Source organism: Haliotis rufescens, unplaced genomic scaffold (genome assembly GCF_023055435.1).
Source record: "Haliotis rufescens isolate VD_foot unplaced genomic scaffold, xgHalRufe1.0.p SCAF_8, whole genome shotgun sequence".
Taxonomy (NCBI): Eukaryota; Metazoa; Mollusca; class Gastropoda; order Lepetellida; family Haliotidae; genus Haliotis; species Haliotis rufescens.
In genome coordinates, this window is record NW_025964372.1 from 12,870,934 (window position 1) to 12,895,518 (window position 24,585).

At 45.4% G+C, this 24,585-nt stretch overlaps 1 protein-coding gene across 9 annotated transcripts in view; it reads left to right on the plus strand.

Moving 5' to 3' along the window:
- Positions 1 to 1,783: 1,783 nt before the first annotated feature.
- LOC124117395 (voltage-dependent calcium channel type A subunit alpha-1-like) overlaps positions 1,784 to 24,585 on the plus strand; it is a 299,488-nt gene continuing 276,686 nt past the window's right edge. For 4 of the 9 annotated variants that reach the window (XM_046479250.2, XM_046479263.2, XM_048389676.1 and 1 more), the window contains exon 1: positions 1,793 to 2,619. In XM_046479250.2, the coding sequence (XP_046335206.2) occupies positions 2,559 to 2,619 (61 nt within the window). In that variant the 5' untranslated portion in view covers positions 1,793 to 2,558. Of the gene's footprint in view, positions 2,620 to 24,585 lie in introns of all 9 variants that reach the window. The other 5 variants (XM_048389678.1, XM_048389679.1, XM_046479277.2 and 2 more) reach the window with 4 other exon arrangements.

Genomic DNA, 24,585 nt, shown 5'->3' on the forward strand with positions numbered 1-24,585 from the left:
TCAATTCTAGCCCGTATCTTCACAGGGGGAGACAAGCATGGGATGCCACAGATCAATTCTAGCCCGGATCTTTACAGGGGAGACAAGCATGGGATGCTGCAGATCAATTCTAACCCGGATCTTCACGGGGGAGACAAGCATGGGGTGCTGCAGATCAATTTTAACCCGGATCTTCACCGGGAAACAAGCATGGGATGCTTCAGAACAATTCTAACCCGGATCTTCACAGGGGAGACAAGCATGGGATGCTGCAGATCAATTCTAACCCGGATCTTTACAGGGGAGACAAGCATGGGGTGCTACAGATCAATTCTAGCCCGGATCTTCACAGGGGAGACAAGCATGGGATGCTACAGATCAATTCTTACCCGGATCTTCACGGAGGAGGCAAGCATGGGGTGCTGCAGATCAATTCTTACCCGGATCTTCACGGGGGAGACAAGCATGGGATGCTACATATCAATTCTAACCCGGATCTTCACCGGGAAACAAGCATGGGATGCTACAGAACAATTCTTACCCGGATCTTCACAGGGGAGACAAGCATGGGATGCTGCAGATCAATTCTAACCCGGATCTTTACAGGGGAGACAAGCATGGGGTGCTACAGATCAATTCTAGCCCGGATCTTCACAGGGGAGACAAGCATTGGATGCTACAGATCAATTCTTACCCGGATCTTCACGGAGGAGGCAAGCATGGGGTGCTGCAGATCAATTCTAGCCCGGATCTTCACGGGGGAGACAAGCATGGGATGCTACAGATCAATTCTTACCCGGATCTTCACGGAGGAGGCAAGCATGGGGTGCTGAAGATCAATTCTAACCCGGATCTTCACGGGGGAGACAAGCATGGGATGCTACAGGTCAATTCTAACCCGGATCTTTACAGGGGAGACAAGCATGGGATGCTGCAGATCAATTCTAACCCGGATCCGTACAGGGGAGACAAGCATGGGGTGCTACAGATCAATTCTAGCCCGGATCTTCACAGGGGAGACAAGCATGGGATGCTACAGATCAATTCTAGCCCGGATCTTTACAAGGGAGACAAGCATGGGATGCTGCAGATCAATTCTAACCCGGATCTTCACGGGGGAGACAAGCATGGGATGCTACAGATCAATTCTTACCCGGATCTTCACGGGGGAGACAAGCATGGGATGCAACAGATCAATTCATACCCGGATCTTCACGGAGGAGGCAAGCATGGGGTGCTGCAGATCAATTCTAATCCGCATCTTCACGGGGGAGACAAGCATGGGATGCTATGTACAGATCAATTCTAACCCGGATCTTCACCGGGAAACAAGCATGGGATGCTACAGATCAATTCTTACCCGGATCTTCACGGGGGAGACAAGCATGGGATGCTACAGATCAATTTTAACCCGGATCTTCACGGGGGAGACAAGCATGGGGTGCTGCAGATCAATTCTAACCCGGATCTTCACGGGTATGACAATGTTATGACGTGTTCACTGCAAGCGCTTGGCAGCAAGAGGCATCACTGCATGTGGAGCAGTGGAAACACCGTGTGAAGACACGATGTGCAGGTCACATGCTGTGAAGCTACAGCTGGATTGCCAGAGCATGCATAATGTTCAAGGTGATATAGATTTTAAAATCTTTATCACGTAAAATAAAGCTGATGCATTTATCAAGAACCGTTGTACCTTATGCGCAGTGAGGCGAGGTATTGACAGCCAGACAGGTCTAATTAATACAGCTTAGGAAATCTTTAAAATATTCAATTGACATCTGAGGCCTTGACCACAACATATGGGGTGAGTTTGTCTACATTTGCTATCAAAACCTGCCTCAACACACCGATACTCGTGCTGGCGACATGTGGAGGTTGTCCTGGTCAGCTGACTATAAACATCACAGCTTCATTGGCACTTCCACATAAAACCATTAGCGAAGGTAATATAGCTTCTTCGGTAGAGTGCACGTCCATAATCTCTTAAAGGGTCTTGTGTGGAAGCTGCTCTTCCAGTGTGTCTGCCGGCATTTGCAGACTTCACGATGTTGCGGCGATCGTTACTACGTCCAGCAGTGACAGCACGTGAGCTCACGAATTGTTCCCCGTCCTCGTCCTCAGAAATTAACCGTTGACATACGAAGAAATCCTCGATCGATAATGTACCTGGAGCCGAAGATGCGGTACTACTTTCTCCGTTCTTGTCAACCAATCAAATCGCTTGTCTCTCATCGGCACGTCGCTTCGAACATTGGGTCACATCAGGACGGTGCCAGGGAGTAGCCACTACATAGATAAAATTGACTTTGGCTATTTTTTTTAGAAAACTTCCAAATATTGCTGTTTATTGCTGCCCACTGTGCTATCATTGCCTTTTAACAATGATGTTATGATTGGCGACTGTGCTGTGTTTCTTCACTGAAGTGACGGTCGCCCCTATGGGACTTGGACATAGTCGCTTAGCCAGACAGCCGAGGGATTGTATTGTGACATGTTAGTAGAACGCATAGGAGAGGGTTACACGATGTACATGAGTGGATATTTACTTTGTTGAGGGGAGACACACTACCAGCCAAATGTACGACGCCTCTGACGAAGGGGAGGAGGACCCCCCGTGTTTCGAGGAGTATGAGGAAGGTGAGGTTGAGCCAGGTAGATAGATATCGATAGACAATTCAAGATAATTTATTTATGTTAAGTATGATGTGGGAGAAGTTTCTTGGCGATGCGCGACATTGCAGATTAATTACTTGCATTTCAGTTCCAAGTTCCTTTAGTCACGGTGTGTGTGACGAGTGTGACAGGCAGGTAGGCGTGTACATTTCAGTAATTGCTACACCTGGTGAAAGTCACAAGAGCAATGTCTTCTCCAGGGAGTTGAGTGACGTCAGGCTCTCTTGCTCGCTTCATAAACTATTCTTACGTAAATAAAGACTTTGCGTGTTTATTTCATTCAGTGTGCACTCAATTTCGTTGCACGGTGATCTTCACAATTTGTGCAAGACAGTCCATTACGTGTCGATTGCTGTCGCCTCGCCTGGATAATTAACATACCTTGTAAATGTCACGTAGAAAACATCTTGGGGAGTCGCACGCAAGATTTGTTTCCATTATTACCAGTAACTGTCTTTGTGCATTTCCAACAGAATCCTTTTCTCTTTCTATCAAGCAGATATATGCATTTTATGCCGAAACAACTAGTAACTGATATGTTCTGATCATACATGTCGCTTCCCATATGTTGAAACAACATGTTAGACCTTGCAAGGGGGCCAGCTGTTTCCTTATTGATTCGGGACTAAATCCCACGTTGTATTTCACATATTTCGTGCAGTGTCCCCGCGTCAACTACCCCCGTTTGACAGGTATCAATTAAGAGTGAAATAGACAAACTAGGAGAATAATCCATACGTGCGCCTGTCATGTCGATTTCAGTAATAGCTTAACAGTGAGCGACGTTTTGCATTACCAGGCAGGGAGGACATGAACCGGTTCGCCATTATAAGTGTGGGATGAAATGCATCACAATTTCTCGACACCAGTTTCCCCCATGCAAAACCTTGCCATCCCCCATCATTCGATCATTTTGAGCTTATTAAAAAACAAGTTCCGTAATTTTCAAAAGCAGAAAGGCGCGCTCCACTGAAAATGTATTTTACAAACTAGAATTTGGTTGTGATTAAGACTTTGGAACACCTGTTGACTACAGCACATGTTTCACAAAAAAAGACTCTACATGCATATGTGTGTGTTATTTTCTGGTATGAGGAATAAACGCATACGAACGATCTGCAAATACCTGTTTACTGTTACAGTCCACATATCATGTGTCTCTTTAGCCTATGCTTGAAGACTTCACGTGTGAGCACGTGTGTACTATATGTAGTCGTAAGAACACTATATAAGAGACTTCAGGATATGCGATTCATTTACCGTCATCGTCGCATGGTCCATCATCACTACTGTTCATTCAATATTGCTTATTGCTTCATTCGTAAAACTGTTGAGGTGAACAAGGTGGCCCCTGTACACGTGATACACTCCATATTCATCACTATTCCAAACATCATGGCTTTGTATTTATGTGATAATATTTCCTATAACTCATCTTCCCCTCGTGTTCAGAGTCCAATGTTCAGCGGAAGGACCGGGATACAGACGAGAGATGACATTCAGATCATATTTATATTTAGCAATATTTGAATGGTAGTGTATTTATGTTTCTATCTATGTGATCATTGTATATGAATGATGTTATTTGATAAAGGTGTATTCATATGTTAATAATTGGATTCGATGTTGTTGTAATCGTATCACTGAAATCACGTAATATCAAGTTGCCCAGTTGAGCTCAGTGACAATCCAATTTGGTGCACGCCAACCAGATTACCCCTGTCACTCATGCCAACTTTCCATGTCAATTTCAAAGTCTCTAAAGAATTCTCGAACTAAGATTGACGGATGAATCGTTCTAACATATCTCGTGACCTTTCCTGAAATCAGCAGAAACAGAAGCGCCAACATTCGTTTACCAACTTTTACAGTCATCAGTAAGTTTAGAAGTGGGGACATCTCTTCTCTAATCTATATAAGGCAATGGTTTGAACCGTCCTCGTTCACGGTGTCGGCTGCATGTCACGCGCGGGGATAGCTGGTAATCAATTGCTCCGATCTATTTCTCTAATTATCTATAACTGGTGTTATTATGGTCATTCCCGTTCTCAGACAGTGGACAACTGCTCCCAACGCTGTAATTGGACTCCAAGTAGTATCATTTACATGCCAAGCATGCATTGTCACACTATCCGGGAAGGCCAAGGCCACCATGACGTTACAAAATCTAATATCAACTTTGGTTCTTTGGTCAGCGAGATATAAGGGTTTTACATCACTTCTCAGTTCATCTTCTGCGAACAATGCATTTCATAGTGTTTCTGTTGGGGTTTGACAATGCCACTCTGCTATATCATTCACAGTGTAGAGATACTGCCTCTCTGATATATCATTAACAGTGTAGACACTGCCTCTCTGATATATCATTCACAGTGTAGAGATACTGCCTCTCTGATATATCATTCACAGTGTAGAGATACTGCCTCTCTGATATATCATTCACAGTGTAGAGATACTGCCTCTCTGATATATCATTCACAGTGTAGAGATGCTGCCTCTCTGATATACCATTCACAGTGTAGAGATGCTGCCTCTCTGATATATCATTCACAGTGTAGAGATACTGCCTCTCTGATATATCATTCACAGTGTAGAGATACTGCCTCTCTGATATATCATTCACAGTGTAGAGATACTGCCTCTCTGATATATCATTCCATGTAGAGATACTGCCTCTCTGATATATCATTCACAGTGTAGAGATACTGCCTCTCTGATATATCATTCACAGTGTAGAGATACTGCCTCTCTGATATATCATTCACAGTGTAGAGATACTGCCTCTCTGATATATCATTCACAGTGTAGAGATACTGCCTCTCTGATATATCATTCACAGTGTAGAGATACTGCCTCTCTGATATATCATTCACAGCGTAGAGATACTGCCTCTCTGATATATCATTCACAGTGTAGAGATACTGCCTCTCTGATATATCATTCATAGTGTAGAGATTCTGCCTCTCTGATATATCATTCACAGTGTGGATATACTGCCTCTCTGATATATCATTCATAGTGTAGAGATACTGCCTCTCTGATATATCATTCACAGTGTAGAGATACTGCCTCTCTGATATATCATTCACAGTGTAGAGATACTGCCTCTCTGATATATCATTAACATTGTAGAAATACTGCCTCTCTGATATATCATTAACAGTGTAGAGATACTGCCTCTCTGATATATCATTCACATTGTAAAGATACTGCCTCTCTGATATATCATTCATAGTGTAGAGATTCTGCCTCTCTGATATATCATTCACAGTGTGGATATACTGCCTCTCTGATATATCATTCACAGTGTAGAGATACTGCCTCTCTGATATATCATTCACAGTGTAGACACTGCCTCTCTGATATATCATTCACAGTGTAGAGATACTGCCTCTCTGATATATCATTCACAGTGTAGAGATACTGCCTCTCTGATATATCATTCACAGTGTAGAGATACTGCCTCTCTGATATATCATTCACAGTGTAGAGATGCTGCCTCTCTGATATACCATTCACAGTGTAGAGATACTGCCTCTCTGATATATCATTCACAGTGTAGAGATACTGCCTCTCTGATATATCATTAACAGTGTAGAGATACTGCCTCTCTGATATATCATTAACAGTGTAGAGATACTGCCTCTCTGATATATCATTAACAGTGTAGAGATACCGCCTCTCTGATATATAATTCACAGTGTAGAGATGCTGCCTCTCTGATATATCATTCACAGTGTAGAGATACTGCCTCTCTGATATATCATTCACAGTGTAGAGATACTGCCTCTCTGATATATCATTCACAGTGTAGAGATACTGCCTCTCTGATATATCATTCACAGTGTAGAGATACTGCCTCTCTGATATATCATTCACAGTGTAGAGACACTGCTTCTGAGGGTAGTGTAGACTTGACAGTCAGACACATCAGCCAACCCCTGTCTTCTGAGGGTAGTGTAGACTTGACAGTCAGGCACATCACTCCAACCTTTGGCCCTCTGAGGATAGTGTAGACTTGATAGTAAGACACATCACCAACCCTTGGCCTTCTTAGGATAGTGTAGACTTGACAGCCAGACACATCGCCCAACTCCGGTCTTCTTAGGGTAGTGTCGACTTGAAAGTAAGAGCCGGTGTTATACATGATTTGCTCTTTTAATTTGCCGCGATTCGATATTTCACAAAGCTGTTAAACGTTTTTTCTCGCAGTCTTATTTTCGTGAATTTACAAATAAATTACACGCGAATATCTGTGAAATGTCTTTTATCTCTCTTGTGAATTGTTATTATACTCGTTAACGTTTTTATGTGGAAACCGCGAATTCCAAGTATGTAAATATTTTAGGGGACAATTGCCTAAAAATATCAAGAAGCTCTTGCGATGGTCCTTCTGACAAGTTGTCACCAAGTTCATATGTTTTAATACTATGAGATGCAAGAACATAAACTTGATAATGATATGATCACCATCAACTTGATCACGGACGTGCATATTATATATGCACGTCTTTGGATTGATAAGTAAGAATGAAGTTTTCCTCATCTCTTTGAAATATAACCTAATTTACAAGATAGTTACCCTTGATTGTGAAATGGGTGGGAAAAATACCTGTGACCTGTCAAATAGGTGGGCTGAAATACTTGTGAAGAGCCATTCGGCATAGGCATTCCCTGCCCTTAGTATTCTATTTCTCTCTATATATATAATGTGTGTGTGTTATTTCTATTATTCTACTGAATATATATATTATTATATTATGTGACATAGTGTTATTGCTATGTAGAGGACAGTCACAAAGTGTGATGCGTCGTTCTGACTATGTGACCCGAAGTATCGTGTGTCATTGTCTATCCCCACCAAGATCAGCCCGACGGTCTGGCAGTAGCCCCATGCTCACCAAGATCAGCCCGACGGTCTGACAGTAGCCCCATGCTCACCAAGATCAGCCCGACGGTCTGGCAGTAGCCCCATGCTCACCAAGATCAGCCCGACGGTCTGGCAGTAGCCCCATGCTCACCAAGAACAGCCCGACGGTCTGGCAGTAGCCCCATGCTCACCAAGATCAGCCCGGCGGTCTGACAGTAGCCCCATGCTCACCAAGATCAGCCCGACGCTCTGACAGTAGCCCCATGCTAACCAAGATCAGCCCGACGGTCTGGCAGTAGCCCCATGCTCACCAAGATCAGCCCGACGCTCTGACAGTAGCCCCATGCTCACCAAGATCAGTCCGGCGGTCTGACAGTAGGCCCATGCTCACCAAGATCAGCCCGACGGTCTGGCAGTAGCCCCATGCTCACCAAGATCAGCCCGACGCTCTGACAGTAGCCCCATGCTCACCAAGATCAGCCCGGCGGTCTGACAGTAGCCCCATGCTCACCAGTCATATCCGCGGACCTGTAGTTTACCTACGTACGTCTGTGAACGTTAAGGACTGATCATATGTCAGATTGCATTGATTATTTTACTCGTGACGTCAGTAGTCAAATATTTAGTTGTTTGTGGAATATAGAGCGCCCGAACAATAGGTAAATGTCAGTGCATGTAAGTATATGCGGTGTACTGTAGCTACTGTAGCTACAGAGGGTGTGGCACACCACACTGACTGGGAAGTAGCAGGCTGTGTAGGCCAGCAGGCTGTGGTATCTTCAGGGCAGCGCCTGCATATGCCCCCAGCTGAAACCAATCGGAGTAGTTTCATGTTACTGTGTGGGGTATGTGGTCAAGGGTAATACACTGTGGAGTTCCTTCCAACACAAAGGCCGAAATGTATCTGTTTGATTGCAAGTTCTACCATTTTTCAGAAGGTCCTTGGCATATTTGATAGCAATGCGACTGGCACCTAAACTGCATTACGATAGACGTTGCAGCTAGCAATCGGCCAATGTCTCAAATAACCGTAAACAAACAAGCAAACAAAATGCAACACAAAAACAGAGATTTATGTGCAGTCGAGATCAGTGACGGGGGAAATATGCCTTGGATTTTTAATATTATTTTTAAGAATACATATTGATAACCCTGCCAACAAAGCAAAATTATCGTCATATATGATCCTGTAACAGAACCATGACAGAGTGTCCTTGAGTTGTCATCCAGTTTAACGTATATGTATTACGACTGTCGTCGAACTCTAAGATCAATATTTGGAACGTGACTCTTTCTCGGTCGTAGATATGTGTCTTTCCGAAGGTTATTCAAGATAAAGACATTTTATCGACTATGCTGTTTAATTGATTCCATAAACCTGTACCTGTATCAACCCTCACTGAAGCTCAGCGTCATCTCACAGAACACCACAAGCATTTATTGGTCAATGGGCATGTGTGTCGAGACATTTATACGAAAAAACATGTTCCCATTATATGCGTGTGAATCACGATCAGTGTCGGGTTGAGTCCCACGGACAGAAGAGCTACACTACACGAGAAGGCAGTCTACTTTGGAGCCATGACAGTTGTTTTTGACGTTCCTCCCCCGCAGTTGAAACTTCTTCCCCCTGGAGACAGAAGCTAACCTCTGAGGCCCCTTCCTGACCCCATTTAAGGACGTCCCACTAGGGGCCGACTCCACTTCACATCCCCCTTCCTGACTCCCATCAAGGACATCCCACTAGGGGCCGACTCCACTTCACATCCCCTTCCTGACTCCCATCAAGGACATTCAGCTAGGGGCCGACTCCACTTCACATCCCCCTTCCTGACTCCCATCAAGGACATCCCACTAGGGGCAGACTCCACTTCACATCCCCTTCCTGACTCCCATCATGGATATCCCACTAGGGGCAGCTTCCACTTCACATCCCCCTTCCTGACTCCCATCAAGGACATCCAGCTAGGGACCGACTCCACTTCACATCCCCCTTCCTGACTCCCATCAAGGATATCCAGCTAGGGGCCGACTCCACTTCACATCCCCCGTCCTGTCTCCCATCAAGGATATCCCACTAGGGGCAGACTCCACTTCACATCCCCTTCCTGACTCCCATCAAGGACATCCAGCTAGGGGCCGACTCCACTTCACATCCCCCTTCCTGACTCCCATCAAGGACATTCAGCTAGGGGCCGACTCCACTTCACATCCCCCTTCCTGACTCCCATCAAGGACATCCCACTAGGGGCCGACTCCACTTCACATCCCCCTTCCTGTCTCCCATCAAGGACATCCCACTAGGGACCGACTCCACTTCACATCCCCCTTCCTGACTCCCATCAAGGATATCCCACTAGGGGCCGACTCCACTTCACATCCTCTTCCTGACTCCCATCAAGGACATCCAGCTAGGGGCCGACTCCACTTCACATCCCCTTCCTGACTCCCATCAAGGATATCCCACTAGGGGCAGACACCACTTCACATCCCCCTTCCTGACTCCCATCAAGGACATCCCACTAGGGGCCGACTCCACTTCACATCCCCTTCCTGACTCCCATCAAGGATATCCCACTAGGGGCCGACTCCACTTCACATCCCCCTTCCTGACTCCCATCAAAGACATCCAGCTAGGGGCCGACTCCACTTCACATCCCCTTCCTGACTCCCATCATGGACATCCCACTAGGGGCAGACTCCACTTCACATCCCCCTTCCTGACTCCCATCAAGGACATCCCACTAGGGGCCAACTCCACTTCACATCCCCCTTCCTGACTCCCATCAAAGACATCCAGCTAGGGGCCGACTCCACTTCACATCCCCTTCCTGACTCCCATCAAGGACATTCAGCTGAGGCCGACTCCACTTCACATCCCCCTTCCTGACTCCCATCAAGGCTATCCCACTAGGGCCGACTCCACTTCACATCCCCCTTCCTGACTCCCATCAAAGACATCCAGCTAGGGGCCGACTCCACTTCACATCCCCCTTCCTGACTCCCATCATGGACATCCCACTAGGGGCAGACTCCACTTCACATCCCCCTTCCTGACTCCCATCAAGGCTATCCCACTAGGGCCGACTCCACTTCACATCCCCCTTCCTGACTCCCATCAAAGACATCCAGCTAGGGGCCGACTCCACTTCACATCCCCCTTCCTGACTCCCATCAAAGACATCCAGCTAGGGGCCGACTCCACTTCACATCCCCTTCCTGACTCCCATCATGGACATCCCACTAGGGGCAGACTCCACTTCACATCCCCCTTCCTGACTCCCATCAAGGACATCCCACTAGGGGCCGACTCCACTTCACATCCCCCTTCCTGACTCCCATCAAAGACATCCAGCTAGGGGCCGACTCCACTTCACATCCCCTTCCTGACTCCCATCAAGGACATTCAGCTGAGGCCGACTCCACTTCACATCCCCCTTCCTGACTCCCATCAAGGACATCCCACTAGGGGCAGACACCACTTCACATCCCCCTTCCTGACTCCCATCAAGGACATCCCACTAGGGGCCGACTCCACTTCACATCCCCCTTCCTGACTCCCATCAAAGACATCCAGCTAGGGGCCGACTCCACTTCACATCCCCTTCCTGACTCCCATCAAGGACATTCAGCTGAGGCCGACTCCACTTCACATCCCCCTTCCTGACTCCCATCAAGGATATCCCACTAGGGGCCGACTCCACTTCACATCCCCCTTCCTGACTCCCATCAAAGACATCCAGCTAGGGGCCGACTCCACTTCACATCCCCTTCCTGACTCCCATCATGGACATCCCACTAGGGGCAGACTCCACTTCACATCCCCCTTCCTGACTCCCATCAAGGACATCCCACTAGGGGCCGACTCCACTTCACATCCCCCTTCCTGACTCCCATCAAGGACATCCCACTAGGGGCCGATTCCACTTCACAACCCCCTTCCTGACTCCCATCAAGGACATCCCACTAGGGGCCGATTCCACTTCACATCCCCCTTCCTGACTCCCATCAAGGACATCCCACTAGGGGCCGATTCCACTTCACATCCCCTTCCTGACTCCCATCAAGGACATCCCACTAGGGGCCGATTCCACTTCACATCCCCCTTCCTGACTCCCATCAAGGACATCCCACTAGGGGCCGATTCCACTTCACAACCCCCTTCCTGACTCCCCATCAAGGACATCCCACTAGGGGCCGATTCCACTTCACATCCCCCTTCCTGACTCCCATCAAGGACATCCCACTAGGGGCCGATTCCACTTCACACCCCCCTTCCTGACTCCCATCAAGGACATCCCACTAGGGGCCGATTCCACTTCACATCCCCCTTCCTGACTCCCATCAAGGACATCCCACTAGGGGCCGATTCCACTTCACACCCCCCTTCCTGACTCCCATCAAGGACATCCCACTAGGGGCCGATTCCACTTCACATCCCCCTTCCTGACTCCCATCAAGGACATCCCACTAGGGGCCGATTCCACTTCACACCCACATTCTGACACAAAGTCACACTGCAGCACATCATATTTGAAATTTAGCATTTTGTTAAGAAAATGTTAGTACATTAGCTTTAGGAGGTGTTCTACATTTTATGGCTAAGCATAGTGTACTCCCTTCGTGTACCGATTACGAGAACTGGCCTATATAGGAATCCTTATATTCAGAATGTTATTTTAGACAAACATACGTCATAAGATAAGTTAGATCCCTGAAACTGATACCACTGCTTCCATGCTTAGGTCGTATTTCATGTCTTATTTACCGGGGAAAACCCGCCATCTATCAACACTCCATGCAGACTTCCGGCCATCTCGCATCGGGTGGTGTTAATATTCTCCTTAGAGTCTCAGAAATAACATTTGTCAGTTAATAATTAATCAGCCATTGTGGAACATATTATGTTGCTGCAAATCCACTGCCCTAAATTAAAATCGATTTTGTATTCTTAAGGATGCTTTTGATAATCGTAAGAAATTGTGTATTTCGCACGTTTCGAGAAGAAATCATCAAGTGTTACTGTTCCATGCTGGAAGGCATGCCACTGTTCGGAGTTGTCTTTGTGGAGGGGGTGGACTAGCAATTCGTAAGATGGGAATCAACATTTTAAGAACTATTGCTGATTTGGGCGGGATAGCCATGCACTGCCTCTGACATCTACACCGTCACGTCTACACTACAGACACAGCTACACCATCACGTTTACACTACATACACAGCTACACCATCACGTCTACACTACATACACAGCTACACCGTCACGTCTACACTACATACACAGCTACACCATCACGTTTACACTACAGACACAGCTACACCATCACGTCTACACTACATACACAGCTACACCGTCACGTCTACACTACATACACAGCTACACCGTCACGTCTACACTACAGACACAGCTACACCATCACGTTTACACTACAGACACAGCTACACCATCACGTCTACACTACATACACAGCTACACCGTCACATCTACACTACATACACAGCTACACCGTCACGTCTACACTACAGACACAGCTACACCATCACGTCTACACTACAGACACAGCTACACCATCACGTCTACACTACATACACAGCTACACCATCACGTCTACACTACATACACAGCTACACCGTCACGTCTACACTACAGACACAGCTACACCATCACGTCTACACTACATACACAGCTACACCATCACGTCTACACTACAGACACAACTACACCATCACGTCTACACTACATACACAGCTACACCGTCACGTCTACACTACAGACACAGCTACACCATCACGTCTACACTACAGACACAGCTACACCATCACGTCTACACTACATACACAGCTACATCGTCACGTCTACACTCTATACACAGCTATACCATCACGTCTACACTACAGACACAGCTACACCATCACGTCTACACTACATACACAGCTACACCGTCACGTCTACACTACAGACACAGCTACACCGTCACGTCTACACTACATACACAGCTACACCGTCACGTCTACACTACAGACACAGCTACACCATCACGTCTACACTACATACACAGCTACATCGTCACGTCTACACTATATACACAGCTATACCATCACGTCTACACTACATACACAGCTTCACCGTCACGTCTACACTACAGACACAGCTACACCATCACGTCTACACTACAGACACAGCTACACCGTCACGTCTACACTACAGACACAGCTACACCGTCACGCCTACACTACAGACACAGCTACACTGTCACATGACCGATGTGTACACATTTATTGGAGACACATGGGAGTGGACCAAGTAAGCACTACCGTCTAACCTTCAATCATGTTGGACACTATGTGAATCACCATCAATGATGGGGCATTGTGCATCAGTCGTGTTTCTAGTAGCAATAATTCACATATTCCTTCCAGAGCGCCAATTGCCGCAGCTCCTTCCAGCAATATCCCGCCGCAATATCAAGGGGAACAGGACAAAAGTCCGCAAGGAGACACACTAGAGAATATTTGTACAAATGCCAACATAAAATTGACATAATGTGTGTACTTTGATCTGTTATTGATGGATATTTCGGGGGGCACTCAGGGGGCACTCCTCTTTCCGAACAAAGCTACCAGTCGTGTCCCTGCAACTTCAATGCCTCGTTGGTGTTGAGAGACGTTCCTGAGCGGCGTTCACTAGTCGACATACATGAAGGATTGTTGACACAAGGCCGACAAGCATGCAAATGTGACAGGAATTAGTGTTGATTAGGAAGCGAAACAGTTAAATTGTTTGCATCAAGGGATAGACAATCGTTTGCGTGTGTCCAATAATTAAGCTACGGAAAACAATGGATGGAAACGTTCTTCCGTTCTTGAAAGACAAAGGCGTTCTTGACCTAATTACCATGAATGGTTTCCCTAGGATCGGCGGTCAGTGAACAGTGCACGTGCCTTGTGGGTTTCCGTGCATAGATATAGCGTTACTTAGCATTGTTGATGGAACAGTAACATGCTTTGACTGTAGGTGAATAAAACACACGCACGCAGTTTCTGACAGACGTGATGAAGATGGTTTTAAAGTAGTCAGTTACCGTCTGAGATGCAATTGGGATGGAAGCTGTCAATGGATGTCACACTCACTGCCCGTTGATCTATTTCACTTGACCCACTTTTACAAAACATCTCAGGAAAATATCAATAAATCATTCAAACAAGGATGTCAGTTTGTTGAACTAACACAGTTTTCACCGTCATATTACAAGGATTTCTTTTATGTCAGCTATGCGTGTGTTATTGGCTAAAATATTGAACAGAACGGCTTATTATTTAAGGAGTACCTACTTCATTTCTATGTAGGCTTTTTGGGGGTTTTGCATGTGCGTCTTCGACGCATGGACACCTTCTGTTGCAGACTTCAAAACGGTATATTACAGAAACTTGATCTCTCCCCTTATAGCAGGCAGTATACATCCCTTCTCTCCTTGTCACGTCTTGGTAGGCAGTATATATCGATTCTCTCCTCGTCACGTCTTAGTAGCCAGTATATGCCCCTCCTCTCGTCACGTCTTAGTAGCCAGTATATGCCCCTTCGCTCGTCACGTCTTAGTAGTAGTATATGCCCCTTCGCTCGTCACGTCTTAGTAGCCAGTATATGCCCCTTCGCTCGTCACGTCTTAGTAGCCAGTATATGCCCCTTCGCTCGTCACGTCTTAGTAGTAGTATATGCCCCTTCGCTCGTCACGTCTTAGTAGTAGTATATGCCCCTTCTCTTCTCGCCAAGTCACATAGTACATGTCCCTTATCTATATGGCTGGCGTTAAACAGCAAAGTGTATAGTAACTTCTTATTACTTTTGTTGTCCTTACATGTACATATATATGCTCTCTGCCTCATGGCATTCATTCACCTGATGAAGGAGCAAGCATATACTGCGAAACGTTGTGTTTCCTTATAATACAGAAGTTGACATCCATAAATTCTCTTCCGTATGTTTATCACTTCTAAATGTCATTCAGAGACGTAATACTATATAGTAACCAGTATGTACCTAGGATTTCCTCGTCACGTGTAGCATCTATACCGTGGATGATCTGACCATCCAGTCGCCAGTTTACGAAGTACAACTTGAGGCGAAACGATTCAATTTGTTCTGTGAAGACCAGATTCAATATCGTAGTGCGCCATCTGTGGATATCTGGGAAAGAAGATTAACTTCTCATTTGGCGGACGGCAGTGTGCCCAAGTAGCCAGTCGTCAGTCTCCGGCTTATATTGTCAGTCTGTGCGAGAACCGTACCAGTCACGTGTGATCAGCAGGTCAGTCTGTGCGAGAACCGTACCAGTCACGTGTGATCAGCAGGTCAGTGTGTGCGAGAACTGTACCAGTCACGTGTGATCAGCAGGTCAGTCTGTGCGAGAACTGTACCGGTCACGTGTATTTAGCAGGTCAGTGTGTGCGAGAACTGTACCGGTCACGTGTGATCAGCAGGTCAGTCTGTGCGAGAACTGTACCGGTCGCGTGTGGTCAGCAGGTCAGTCTGTGCGAGAACCGTACCAGTCACGTGTGATCAGCAGGTCAGTCTGTGCGAGAACTGTACCGGTCACGTGTGATCAGCAGGTCAGTCTGTGCGAGAACTGTACCGGTCACGTGTGATCAGCAGGTCAGTCTGTGCGAGAACTGTACCGGTCACGTGTGGTCAGCAGGTCAGTCTGTGCGAGAACTGTACCGGTCGCGTGTGGTCAGCAGGTCAGTCTGTGCGAGAACTGTACCGGTCACGTGTGGTCAGCAGGTCAGTCTGTGCGAGAACTGTACCGGTCACGTGTGGTCAGCAGGTCAGTCTGTGCGAGAACTGTACCGGTCACGTGTGGTCAGCAGGTCAGTCTGTGCGAGAACTGTACCGGTCGCGTGTGGTCAGCAGGTCAGTCTGTGCGAGAACTGTACCGGTCACGTGTGGTCAGCAGGTCAGTCTGTGCGAGAACTGTACCGGTCGCGTGTGGTCAGCAGGTCAGTCTGTGCGAGAACTGTACCGGTCACGTGTGGTCAGCAGGTCAGTCTGTGCGAGAACTGTACCGGTCGCGTGTGGTCAGCAGGTCAGTCTGTGCGAGAACCGTACCGGTCACGTGTGATCAGCAGGTCAGTCTGTGCGAGAACTGTACCGGTCACGTGTGATCAGCAGGTCAGTCTGTGCGAGAACTGTACCGGTCGCGTGTGGTCAGCAGGTCAGTCTGTGCGAGAACTGTACCGGTCACGTGTGGTCAGCAGGTCAGTCTGTGCGAGAACTGTACCGGTCACGTGTGGTCAGCAGGTCAGTCTGTGCGAGAACTGTACCGGTCACGTGTGGTCAGCAGGTCATTCATAATAACATGCCCTGGTGTGGGACGCCCGGATAAGTATCTCAGAATCATTGACGTGAACATTTTACGGACCTGACTCTTTACACACGCCCCCCTCTACCGCGTATCATATTCAGTCGGATGTATTGAACAAAAGAAGCATCATCATCTATCTGCATCATCATTTCGTGGCTGACACGGCTACATGGCTTCCGTTTCCGTGTAGAACACGCGTGGGGACACCAGCTGCATCTTTGTCAAACTCGTGTGCAGCTTGCCACGGGTCGCGTTCAAGCAATGTTAAGCCGATACGTACAAAAATGTTTTCTCTTTCACTATGTCTATTTTTCTATAAAGAACATATGTTGTAGTATACACCAGGTGGTGTGGTCAAATTGCCTGTTTCACTTAGGAAGAACGTATCGTCGTATACAACCACCAGACGCTGCTGTCAGACTGAATGTTGCACGTACCAGACACACAATCTGTACAGTTTGTCTGCAGGTCAATTCACCATCACGTTTACTGAATGCTTATGGTGTTGTCCGTCATTCCCCTGTCCGTGTGTCCTTTCTTAAGCTTAACATTTTTTTTACTTTTATGAAGCAGTCTTTAAAACATATATAAAAAAATCATTCCGACTTTTAACATGGCCAACATCGCTGCCACATTGAAAATATCATTTTATATAGTTTCACTGAATTTTCGGCAGCTCCCCTGAAAGCGCAAGGTACTTTGAAGCTGGAATGTCTTTGCATATTGTCACAGCAATGGTGGCTCTAACATATCCTCACAGAATCATCCCATCCATGTTTTAAATAGGCCAACATAGCAGCTGAATTATAAATGCATTCATTACCTAGCTTTGATTTCTGTATTTTGTATGCAACTGGACGTACATAGTGCTATATGCCCAATAAGAAAAGGTAATTCAATTATTTATTGTTGTGCTTCTGGCAACCTTAACCTGGACGCTTCCGCCGGCAGGATAAACTGTAAATTGGGCGCTTCACGCATCGAGTTACTCATGTAAACTTTAATTTACATGCAGTGGTTTATCTGTTGTGTGGAAACATCTGTTACATTTTCGCACATACAAACCCTTAAAAGATCCGTCTGATTTAACATATGTTTCACGAGAATGTCAGGTGATCATCAGAGTTTTATGGTTCAAGGTTTAGCGCAGTGCCCTACATCAGTTAATCGTATGTATATGTACTCATAGGAAATTGTATTAATTAATGTACGGAGGTTTTCATTAGTATCCCAATTAAGAAAAGATTGTAATAATATTTATGGAAAAACAGTACTAAATGTATTGTCAGAACATCTGGTTATGATAAAAAAAAAGTTCCACTTGATTTGATGCCAGTTTGGGTCATTGTTATTCCGGTGTTCCACTGTTTAGTTAATGAGATGATTGCATTCGTGGATATAATTGATTGTTGTTTCGTCATTAGAAGGAAACTGCTTGCACGGTAAGGTTCGCTCCCATCTGTACATCATGCGGTACAGGGTCCGCCTGTTTGGGAACATTCCGAATTGCTGGCACAAAGTAACAATTATCTTCTTCGTGGTACACTGAGAAAACTTTAAATCAATTCTGTTTTAATAAAAAACGCCTTTGTGACATTCTGTAATAGAATCAGTGTGCTTCAGCAAAAAGCCTCGACAAATCCAATACCGAAATAACACTGTTAGCACTATCCGGAAACAATTTGTAAATGCATGCATGTCAAGTATTGGGATCCCTCGAGTGGCACCGGGCCTTCTATTTCACGTTACAGGCTCTAAATGCTGTCTGTTTGCCACTTTAGCATTTCAGGGTCAATTTCACTCCAAACCCTCTGACAATTCTGTCAGCGATTTATAGTTCTGTCAATGTGCCATGTATTGCCATCAGCCTGTTCGGCGAACCACATGGCAGTTGCATGTACGTTACACCGCGGGTTAACAGTAATGTGGAACCTTGGAAATAATGTTGTATAACACATGAATTTGAAAAAAGGCTGTAAATAATCGTCTTTTTTTTAAGGTCTATACATATAACAGACAACACATTAACGCCATGTCTGAGATATGATCAATGCACTGGCAGTGCCCAACTGTTAGCGAGAATAATATATGCATGAACTAGCTGCATATATTGTCCTTCTGACACATCATTAATTACAGTCAACATTATTCGCGTCATACACACGTAACCTACGCTTGATATATTCATGTTCAATGAAATTTTAGATATTTCAACATCACCGACCATCACAGCGTTAAATAAGCAGGGAATGTTTATCACTAGTGGAAACGCTGAGAGAAAACGAGAAAATGGTTTTCAAACTAAATTCCATCGCGAGCAATTTGCAGTATTGATTTTACTGGGACGAGGAGAAATTGAAATCTAATCAGGCCACGATCTCACAAGACGTTTGTAAATCTATTAGTGAAGTACTTTTTCTGGGTACATTTGCGCGGAGGGCCATCCCGGGTTCGCGCCACGATGTTTCTAAGATAGTTAATGGTGTGATTTGTCAGTCTGTAAAAACCGCAGGACGTTGTATTTTACATGTTTTAGAAACTGATACACGCGTGATTGTCTTATTAGGGTACGAATAATCATTATTATCTCTCTGAGCTTTAATGTAAGTATTGCCTTAAGTTTTAATCTTATGTCGATCTCTCAACTAGCAAATATATATCGGTAACATAATTTGGCTTATTTTCTTTATCATCTAATTTTATCGATATTCCTTACTGAGAAGAACCACCCCACCCTACAGGTTTGAAGGTTTTTTCTCCTTTTTGAATTTTTCTGTGAATCTTTTGGAGCTCGGCCTTGGGTTCTAGTGGGCGGGAAAAAAATATTAGTAGCAATGATTTGTCGGTGTTCTATAAAGCAGAAACAGTGATATAAAATGGTATATAACCTGCTAACGATGGGTTCTGGAGCCAGTTGGTTAATGTGTCCGCTAGTCACACACATGATCGGGTTCGATTCTAAAACGCACTTGTCAAGCCCAATATATGTGTGATTCTATTCGGATACTGCAGAGACAGGTGCAAATGTTTCCTCATTCGTTATTTACGTATACTATATTTTTTTGTTATTTGAATTACAATGACACTTTATATACCTATAGAAACACCATCTATCGACGTCTTTCAGACACAATACTTTACAGTAATTCTAAGGATGACATTGATTATGGTACTCGAACCTGATACTGACTTTGGTATTTCTTCAACGATCTGTCGTTCTGTCTGTGGGTGAGTATGGTTTTACACCGCTTTTAGCAACATTCCTGCATTATCACGGCGGAGGACACCAGCAATGGGCTTCACACATTGTACCAATGTAGGAAATCGAACCCGGGTCCTCGGCGTGACGAGCGAACGCTTTTACCACTAGGCTACCACACCGCCCCTTTTCTGTCTGTCTTTGCTATATCCCCAAGTATGTGTCTTTCTCTGTGTGTTTCGTTTGTCCTCAGTTATCTGTCATTCGTATTTCCTCAACGATCTATCTTTCAGTCTGTCTTTGGTGTGTCCTCATTGTTCTGCCTTTCTGTCTGTCTTAAACATGCCCAAATCTTGTCGTAAACTGATTTTCTTGATTATGAACACAATAATATTAACATATGTAATTCGCAAAGAAAAGGAATGGGTACAAGTTTTCGGATTTGGGATATATAATATTACAATACCAATACGTACAACGAGTATGTACAGAGAGACGTCTTTTAGTGCAGTTGATATACATTTGGACGGAGTGAAACTACTTTACATTGTCAGTGTAGCTGAAATGGGAGGTCCGTTTAACAAAACTGACGTATCAAGGATTAACTTGTTTTTACAAACTACTATGAAACATTATATTTCTTGCAGGTCGATAGGATGGACATGATATTAAGTAGTGATAAACGTTTTCACACGGAGAACAACACAGACAGTTGGGACTGTCTATTAAACCAGTTGTAAATGTAACTGAGAGCATGAGTAGCGCCATTTTGTGAGCAATATATTGTACTTACTTAAACAGCAGGAACAATATGAAGGCGCACATTTAGTCTGTATTGTGGTTTTGCTTTTAAAAGAGCTTAGAGAACTGGAGTCTGTAATTGATAGAGGCAAATCATTCCATATTTGTGTAGTAGACGGGGACGAAAAATGACCGGCAAAATAATTGTGTTTTACCGAATGATATAAGTTTATATATATATATTTCGTGCATATCTGAACTTGTACACAGATAATGCATCAATAGTTACATAGTTGTTAATTTGATAAAACAAGCAAAGCTTGCGATACTTTCTTCTTTCTGCAAGTGTATTCCAACCCGTTTCTTAATAGAGTGCATATTGGGAGCATATTTGGGTAACCCAGTAACTGTACTAACCGCCTCAAACAGGAGTTTTTCAAGTTTTTCCTATATTTTTAAGGAAAGACCATGATTTTCCTTCATGTCTGCGGTACAAACCTTTTATGAACAGTTCGTCTTCAGGTCACCGACCTGACAATTCAATTTCACTAACTTACTTTTAAACGCAAAAATACAAGTTAACAACGTTTTGAAGACAAGTTAAAGACTTTACAAGTCAATTGTACTGCTGTGATGTGGAGTCTTAACATACTTCGGTTCTTTGACTGACATTTGTTGACTTAATCCTACCTACTAAATCTATCTGTCCGGTGAAAGGTTCGCGACGTGTTAAGCAACCACTATGTGTATCAACAAGCATGTAAACAGCCACATGGACTCGCTACAGATGATCTGCCCACAAGGGGAAACTTCAAATGATATGTGCCCAGTGCTAACCTTGAGCCGTTATGATAGCGGGATCTCACTTCGTCTGTGAAATTAGCATGTTATGTACAAATATGACGATATGACCTCGTCTGAAGGAGGGATAATAGCTGTCGAGAAAAACATCGTTTAGAAGACTATTGCAATTCCCGCCCGAATGGGATCGACCCTGACGTGAAATCTACACATTGTGGGTTTCTGTCAATTAGATGAACTGGGGAGCGAGGCAGCCCCTTATCCACTGACACAATGACAAATTTAAATGTCTACCATATACAGAAGAAATCGACACAGACCGTCGGCATTGACATTAGATATGGTTGTGTGTGTGTGAGGTTAGGGATATAACCCTCAAGTGGCCGATCATCGAATATTTGTTACACGAGGCACGATGGAGACAAGGTTTTCATCTTTTTCGAAATCGTTCATTAGCTTTGTCACGGAGAAAGATGCACAAACATAAAGAACATGAAATAGATTAATTGGAATTGCTCGTCAAAAGTTTCTAACCCGTATGACGTAATACATGACACCCATTCTCGTCAGACAGAGCGTAGGTGTGATTGATAGTGCTCTGACAGCATGCTGCCTCTGTGTTGGGGATACAAACATTTTTAACCCATTGAAATATCGGACAATACTGTGTCTGATATATCACAGAATACAACGCTGAACAGATCAGTCCTGGACCTGTCTGCAGTTCTGGAACTGACTGATACGCTTTGCACAGGGTAGTTCTGGACCTGTCTGATAAGCTGAGCAGGGCAGTTCTGGACCTGTCTGATAAGCTGAGCAGGGCAGTTCTGGACCCGTCTGATACTGTGCACAGGGAAGTTCTGGACCTGACTGATACGCTTTGCAAAGGGCAGTTCTGGACCTGTCTGATACTGTGCACGGGACAGTTCTGGACCTGTCTGATACGCTGTGCAGGACAGTTCTGGAATTGGACAGATCTGGACCTGTCTGATACGCTGTGCAGGACAGTTCTGAACCTGGCTGATACGCTGTGCAGGACAGTTCTGGAATTGGACATTTCTGGACCTGTCTGATAAGCTGTGCAGGACAGTTCTGTACCTGACTGATACGCTATGCAGGGCAGTTCAGGACCCGTCTGATACTCTGCACAGGTTAATTCTGGACCTGACTGATACGCTATGCACAGGGCAGTTCTGGACCTGTCTGATACTGTGCACAGGACAGTTCTGGACCTGTCTGATACGCTGTGCAGGACAGTTCTGGAATTGGACAGTTCTGGACCTGTCTGATACGCTGTGCAGGACAGTTCTGGACCTGACTGATACGCTATGCAGGGCAGTTCTGGACCTGTCTGATACGCTTTGCACAGGGTAGTTCTGGACCTGTCTGATACTGTGCACGGGACAGTTCTGGACCTGTCTGATACGCTGTGCAGGACAGATCTGGACCTGTCTGATACGCTGTGCAGGACAGTTCTGAACCTGTCTGATACGCTGTGCAGGACAGTTCTGGAATTGGACAGTTCTGGACCTGTCTGATACGCTGTGCAGGACAGTTCTAGACCTGACTGATACGCTATGCAGGGCAGTTCTGGACCTGTCTGATACGCTTTGCACAGGGTAGTTCTGGACCTGTCTGATTCGCTGTACAGGGCAGTTCTCGACCTGTCTGATACGCTGTGCAGGACAGTTCTGGACCTGTCTGATAAGCTGTGCAGGACAATTTCTGGACCTGTCTGATTCGCTGTACAGGGCAGTTCTGGACCTGTCTGATAAGCTGGACAGGGCAGTTCTGGACCTGACAGATACCCTTTGCACGGGGCAGTTCTGGACCTGTCTGATACGCTGTGCAGGACAGTTCTGGACCTGACTGATACTCTATGCAGGGCAGTTCTGGTACCTGTCTGATACTCTGCACAGGGTTGTTCTGGACCTGACTGATACGCTTTGCACAGGGCAGTTCTGGACCTGTCTGATACGCTGTGCAGGACCGTTCTGGACCTGTCTGATACGCTGTGCAGGACATTTCTGGGCCTATCTGATTCGCTGCACAGGGCAGATTTAGACCTGTCTGATACTCTGCACAGGGAAGTTCTGGACCTGTCTGATACTCTGCACAGGGCAGTTCTGGACCTGTCTGATACTCTGCACAGGGAAGTTCTGGACCTGTCTGATACACTGCACAGGGCAGTTCTGGACCTGTCTGATACACTGCACAGGGAAGTTCTGGACCTGTCTGATACTCTGCACAGGGAAGTTCAGGACCTGTCTGATACTCTGCACAGGGCAGCTCTGGACCTGTCTGATACAGCGCGTTCAGGGATCCGGCAGATAAATCAATATCCCCTGCTAGTCCGCTCCTTTGTCAAATCACCGGCATCTGCCTTAACAATCAATATCGTGGCTTAGCGCTCATCGAGGCTTTTATTACTGGCTTTTCGCCTCAATTTGCACGACTTTTCTCCAGGTTTTGAGAGAAAATTGAAAGGTTGGAACTTGGTAAGAGACCATGGTAAAGAATAGAGGCCAACAATACGACGACCGTCTGTGTGACGTTCATCAAATCCGAACCGTGTATCGCACGACCGTCATTGGGACGTTCATCAACTGGGGCCAGTGTATCGGCCCGTAGTGAGGGTTTCAGCAAATTGAAGTTGCTATTTGACGCCCTTGGCACAACAATTCATCAGATCCTGCGCGAAACAAGAGTAATACCGCAAATTGTACTCAATAAGGGCTGTGATTTTGGCAGGGATTTAACGAAAAAAGGAAGTGGTTCTTTTGAAACATAGACACTACATAGAACTATCTGAATATGAGAATGTCGTTGAATTAAGCTTGAAAGGTTTATCCAAGCAATGAAGTTGAGGTTGTGTGAATTATTAAATCTATCTTGTTAATAAACTGTAACATTTTGTTTTAGGATTATACACACACTGAACATATTCATGAAGATTGCGC